Here is a 6,746-nt window from a genome sequence, read left to right on the forward strand (position 1 = left end):
TTATACACTGTGCCCTGTTATTAACTTGCTATTCCGCTTTCCGCATACCTCTCGAATGACCTTTTAATGGATGCTGGCTCTGGAAGTTGGAAACCCAACCGGTTATTTGGGTACTTCACGAACAGTGTGACATTCGCCAGTTCCACAGTTAGGAATAATGGGTTGAGTAAAGAAGTGAGATGACTGGTGGAATGGATGAATGACTTATGAATGAATGGGTGGAATGTCTCCACGAGGAGGCAGGCGTAGAGACATAGAGGCTTGTCACATGTCTACTGCCAGTGCCAGACAGACACCTGACTTTGATGATTATTGCAGTGATTTGCAGCGTGGTACCAGGTAAAGCGATTTCTGCAATACAAAACTGGTTAAGCCCAACACCACCACTACTGCTTTGACTAGTTCAGCATTGGAGATTGTCCTCGTGATGAGGTGCATCAGGTGACATACGTCTGTGAAGGAAACGTATGAGAAGTGGAAGTGAGAATTAGGTTGATGTGGCATTGCCGAAGCCGACTTATAGAATGCAAAAGAAGATGATGGGGTCATTTACATCAGCAAAGAGATAAAAAGGCATTTGTGGGCAAGGATTATGCAATGTGAACTCTCTAAGGAGGTCAGAACTGCAGCATTATGGGTGATGTAAGGCACGACCTTCGTACCACCCATTAACTCGTCTCACCGCCTACGCCAAAACTCCTACAGAGCTTTCCACTTCACCGCAACGGCCACACTGACACATCCAACAGTTGTGCTTAACTCCCTGCTCACACCACTAGACGTTGCAGATGACAGCTTTGACATTGCTTTCTTGCCAATCACGTGACCCCGATGACTGGCATACGAGAATGTGGATTTGGTAACTGCTCAACTTTGAGTTAACCCATATCCAGATGGTAGTTAAGAAGAAGAATTAATGTAGTTCCACAGTCTCTTAATTGTCAGGTGCCTTCTCCGCATCGCCAAATGCAGTGTCCCATTGAATGTGTGGTGCAGTACGACCGACATCAGTTGGCAGTGGTTGGCGAGGTTAATGCCGAATGGACTGTACTTATACAACACTCATTTGCTCCGGCTGAGTTTTGGAAATGCTGAAAAGAGGAAAACATTCCAAAACCCTCCTTGTAAATGGCACTTTCACTACATTCGTTTCAACATCGGAAGGGCAATGTGCAGTATTGCCTGGGCCTTTTCATCCTTCCTTCTCTATTATGGTTTAAAAGCACTAGAGGAATTGGAAATGCCATCCGATGGTAGCAGATTCGGTTATCCATAAGTGTTAGGCAACATAAATATGCTCCAAGTAGATAAAAGTGTGATCAAAAACTCCCTTGTCTATGTGTTGTCTTTGTAAGTGTCAACAGACATAAAGAATCTATTCATCAGACTGGCTACAAAATTGTCTTGCCAATCAAGCCAGTGCTTTCCAGGCGTCACCAGCAAGGTCACCGCCACCGGAACACAATAGATAGACCGCCATGCCAGAGTACAATGTCATCGCCTTTGCCAACAGCGTTAAAGTTCGCCATAGACGCCCTTTACGCTGGCCTCTTTGTGGCGTTGTCGGAGAGGTCGAAGAGGCAAACGAGTCACCTCTCCTTCTGTGAGCCCCTGCAGGTAAGCTTAAAAAACCGCACTCCATCTATTTAAAACTCACTTCCTTCAATAAATAGGTCCGATCAAATAATACAGACTCACAACAGTGTTTTATTTTCGTAAATTTCACAGAGCATCACATTTGCTTTAATGTGTTGCAATAAAATGGTTTGTAGTTCAAAATTGCTTCTCAACTGCTGAACAAAAACTAACTTTCCAAGCTGGTTCACTAGTAGGTTTACTTCTCTTGACATTGAGATAATTCAACGATTGCAATTTGTTAAGGGAGATGATTTAATTCTAAGAAATGTTGCAACAGCAAAGTGTTTACGATTCAACGGTTTGAGGAAATAGGTTTGGAAAATTGCGGGCCAATTAAAGGTGAAGCCAATTTTTGCGAAAGCACAATAAGCTATGTTATGAAGAGCAGTTGTTTATCCCCACTTATCACCGATGTGGCCCTCTAAAACATCTCCTGACGTTGTAACAAGCGCAATTACTGTATTAGGACAACCAGTACTAATATGCAGAGTAGTTGAGAAGTGGCCCACGTGTCGGAATGGTCGTGCAGCAGGGCGGAATTATAATCAACCTGGTTCAATACAGTTGAGACAAAGAAAATTTACCACAGCAAAGGAATGACGGACACCAGGATGCATTCAAAATGCGCCGAACTGGAGATAACTCTGCAAAATACGCTACATGCGGTGTAATACTTACGTTGTTTTAATGTACCTTTCAGGGAGAAGGCAAGCAGAAAATTCGAATCTCGTGATCGGATTGTCCTCTCCCGTACCTAGTGACTACAGCTCCCCTCCTTCTTGAACATTGTATTTTCCCTCTCCATCTTGTCACCTTTAATAAAGATGTCCAAAGCGAATCAACTGGGCTTGCCTAGGAACGTTAGGAATAGGGAAGCGGAGACCGATGAGTCTCGCTCCACAGCAACGGTTCTGGCTAGCGATATCTTATTTAATTTGGGAAAAGTAAATAATGTTTCGCAAGTTTTCAATGAGGCTGCTTCCGAGAATTTAAGCTGACCCCAGTCTTAACTACATAGGCTCGAAATTACAGTGCTCTAATAACTGGCTAGGCCTATGTATAAAATTACCAAAATATACAAACAAACAACAATTACATAGTTTGTTTTATTCTTTTGCTGCAGACTGTTTTGTGTGGGTCATTATACAGAGCGGAATTTTGTTGTGAGCCGTGTGATGGAGGTAGGATTTTGACTCTCAGCTTGAAAAACGGCTGTATCTGTATTTTAACAATGCATACGTTCAAAATTATGCCAATATGCATTGTGGACTGTTTTACAATGTTACCTTTGGACTTACCAACTAAAGCAGCACTGCATAACTGGTGTGCTTTCCGTCAAGTAACTAGCTGTTAACATTACATTACAAGATATGAGCATGGGGATATTATAATAAGCAATGGGATACTATAACATGCATGTAATAGCGGTTGAACTTGTTATTGGATGAATGACTGCCTTCTTAAGTAAAAGGCGGAACGTGTGGTAGGTTTTATTTTATTTCTTGGCTTACCAAATAGGTTAACTGCAAAAAATCGTTGTATTTTTTACTCTTGTTATTCATCATATAGTAGTTTAACGCGCAAGTGTGTGCGTTTGTTCATTTGCGATCGTAAATTTCCTCTCTGTAAGGCTATTTGGTCGCTGATGCAAATTCGTTATTCTATTGCGCACCACCTTTCGCTGCTGAGAAAAGTTGGGATCTTTCCAATTATTCGCTGTTTGTTTAATGTTTCCAGACAAGAGTCTCAACCAGAAGAGCCGTGTGGTTGATGATCGAGAATATTCCGGAAACGGAGGACACATTTGCACTTGGATATGAGGTAGGCAGATATTTGAAAGCTTTGTGCACGTGGACTTCTTACTTTGTTCGACTTTATTTTGAAATCATTGGCTTGTCTGCGCATGTGTGTAAAGGGATTTAATTTGGATTTTCTCGGCAGAATGGTGATATCGTGCGGTGGATAGATTACGATTCTAAGTACCTTGAGAGTGATCCCGATCTTCTGCCCTTGGATGAATTGCTCGAGTGCGAAACGTGGTCAGGTAAGGGCGTGGTTGTACTCAGTGAGTATGCGCGCCTAATCAGCTCTAATCTTGAGCTAGCTAAGGTGCTACAGCACAGACCACGAGCTGAAGTCATTGAGGACTTTAACGAGCCCCGGAACGATTGTCTCTCCGTTGTGGTAAGTTTCAACACTGATAGCAAACCAGCCTCATTTTAGGCCACATTCTCTTCATTCGATTTTTTTATTATTTGCCTACTGTACTCCATTTAAGGCTGGCGAAGTGATCTACCTCTTATACAACTTCGATCATAGTCGTTTTATGGCAATGAACAAGAGTTTCAAACGCGGATTGGTGCCTAGGAGTGTGCTAAATATTCTTGTTGCACCTCGATAGCCACCTGCCAGGCCCAATTTTGCTTCAAATACAGTACAAATTCTAACACTTCTAATACCTTCTTTTAAAGTAATAATCATTTGTCGTAAATGAATTTCCCGTCTACTTTTAAGGTGTTTGTTTCCACATTATTGTTCTTGGCCATGAAGGCAATTCACTAGAGTAAAAATTAGGAAAGTTTAAAGTACAATGGCTTTAAATTGTCTCTCCTTTTGTTTCCGTTAAATGTGATGGCAAGGTAGGCATTTCTGTAATTTTTATGTGAATTTGCCTTTTTATATTGTACCTAATTTACGTATCCAGGACCATCATTTTCATCGGTTTGGCGTGAATTTTAAGATTCCTGATCGCTCCCATAATGTTGGCGGCGGTAGTGGGAATCTCTTATGCACTGAGTGGATGGTGGGAGATTTTTAGGTGTCAAGTGCCTGTCCATTCCACCTACATTTGTGCTGCATGTGGACTTGGTGCAGAGGGTTCGTTGATTGTTTCTTCTACCTCGACCCCTGGTTCGGTATCCCCAGTGAAAGCCTTCTTTAGTAGAGTCAGTGTGCGGATCGTTTTTTTCACCTATCCATTCCCGTAGAGATGTTCAGGGAATCTGAAATTCCTTGCATAGTTTAAAATTAATGCCTTGATGGCTTTGCGCTACTTTGGACACCCTGTACTGACAAATTTGGCAGTTAAACGGAAGTGAGGCGACCGATTTAAAAACATGTGCATTCATGGGTTCTGCCCGGGTTACTTTCGTGAATCAGCCTGACAGCAGGGACACATCGGCCTCCTCTTTTGGTGGGTGGTGGAGGACCCATGATCACAAAGCTGCTTCAACTAACACAAATTTCAAAGGAACTAAGTACGTCTTGAGAAATTGAAGGGGGTTAGTACTTTCCGCCTGAGGTGTCTTTTTCACTTACGTGGCCTAGTTACTTGTATAACTCTTGGAGAACCGTTTATATTTATGACACCGGGCATGCTAGTCACCCAAGAGCTCCAGCATCACCTTGGTACAGCGATACATCATTGTGTAGACGGAGTTTTGACTAACCTCACCATATCCGCCTGGCCGTCTTGGAAGATGATGTGCTAAATCTCTCGTCCACCGGAGCTGTATCGGGGTTAACACTGTTCATTATTCAATTACTCTTAGTAGACTCGATCAAGAATATGTGACCTACTAAAACACCACCTGTGTCTACCAAGACTGGATAGCGAAACTGGACATCTGCGTTGCTGCGTTTACTCCCCTTTGCGTAGGGCCCGGTGATCTCTCACGTTATCAGGACATGTCTGGAGTGGCGAGCCACTGTTGTGCTGCCCAATTAAGTCTCATTTTCACCCCTTGCTGAGTCTAGTAGCTTATGCTTTTGCCTTTCGTAGGAGTACACTGCCCACGACTGTACCCGTAGCCTCAGTGTACAGTGCAAGCGGTGGAGCGCTTGATTCGAAGTTGGGCTATGTTAGAATTGGCGTGGACTAGAGCATTCCCTTCACTTTTTCAAACGCTTCATTGTGGTCTTGGGATTATTTTTACCTGGTTTTCCATCAATTCATACAGCGGGCTTGCAATCTTAGCAAAATCTTTTACGAAAAACCGACAGTAACCTGCCAGACCTATAAAACTACCAAGTTTCGCCTGATCGGACGGTGCTGGCTCGGTCCGCACTCTCGATGTACGATCTTCGATGACTGCCGCCCTGTCTGACGAGGGAGTACGCCTTAAAAGTTAACCGAGGGCTGCAGAAATGGCACATCCTTAGATTCACAGTCAAACGCGCGTCTCATAGCCAGTCTAACACTTATCTCTGATTGACGATTATCTCTACTGGGGACAGGAATGTTATCTAGGTATGTCATGCAATGTTTGGGAGATAAACCGATTAGTGCAGTTTACATTAAGTGTCAGAAGGTGGCTCCTGCAGCAGCAAGCCCAAAAGGCAGTGTCTGGCCTTCGTCGCTTAAATAGACGAAATGACTTCTTCCATTTTCGATGCAGAGATCAACCGGCAGGGCGACCCGAATCCGTATGACAAATGGTTCTCATCAATGCTTTCCGGCCCTGCACATTAGACAGGACTGAACCTTTGACTTAGCGTCTCTTTACACTGAGAGGCAATGAGTTGGTCCTCGTCAAAAGGAACAGATTAGGTCCACTAAGATGCAAGATCACTTAAGCAGTGGTAGAACAACCTACAGACCCATTTATTTCCCCACCAATCTGATAAGTCGCTACTTGATTTTGAAGAGCAAGTCTTCGTTCCAATAGGCATTTCGCTATTATCGAATCACATTCTTAGACGAAAATACCCAAATGCACCTCCTGCTGCAAGCAGGAACATTTAAAAATACGTAGTCTTCAAGTGTTAATTTCTTAACAGGCTTGATGCCAGAGCGCAACTATCGCGTACCGTCCTTGCCTTCAGTCCCAACAATCAATGGGTTGAATCGTCGACTCTCAAATTAGGCATTTGGGAACGCAGGCATTCCACCCATTCATTCATAAGTCATTCATCCATTCCACCAGTCATCTCACTTCTTTACTCAACCCATTATTCCTAACTGTGGAACTGGCGAATGTCACACTGTTCGTGAAGTACCCAAATAACCGGTTGGGTTTCCAACTTCCAGAGCCAGCATCCATTAAAAGGTCATTCGAGAGGTATGCGGAAAGCGGAATAGCAAGTTAATAACAGGGCACAGTGTATAG

The 6,746-nt window shown here is 43.4% G+C and overlaps 1 protein-coding gene across 1 annotated transcript; it reads left to right on the forward strand. All coding sequences in view use genetic code 11, as the record gives it.

The window, feature by feature from the left end:
* Positions 1-2,462: 2,462 nt before the first annotated feature.
* EGR_08618 (hypothetical protein) lies at positions 2,463-5,519 on the forward strand (the record flags this gene model as incomplete). Its single annotated transcript, XM_024497867.1, has 7 exons — positions 2,463-2,582; positions 3,376-3,459; positions 3,580-3,677; positions 3,726-3,822; positions 3,917-4,007; positions 5,297-5,327; positions 5,420-5,519. The coding sequence occupies 7 exons, from the start codon at positions 2,463-2,465 to the stop codon at positions 5,517-5,519; spliced, it is 621 nt and encodes a 206-aa protein (XP_024347692.1).
* Between the last annotated feature and the right edge of the window lie 1,227 nt (positions 5,520-6,746).

This window comes from Echinococcus granulosus (assembly GCF_000524195.1).
Source record: "Echinococcus granulosus chromosome Unknown EG_S00113, whole genome shotgun sequence".
In the NCBI taxonomy this organism is placed as follows: Eukaryota; Metazoa; Platyhelminthes; class Cestoda; order Cyclophyllidea; family Taeniidae; genus Echinococcus; species Echinococcus granulosus.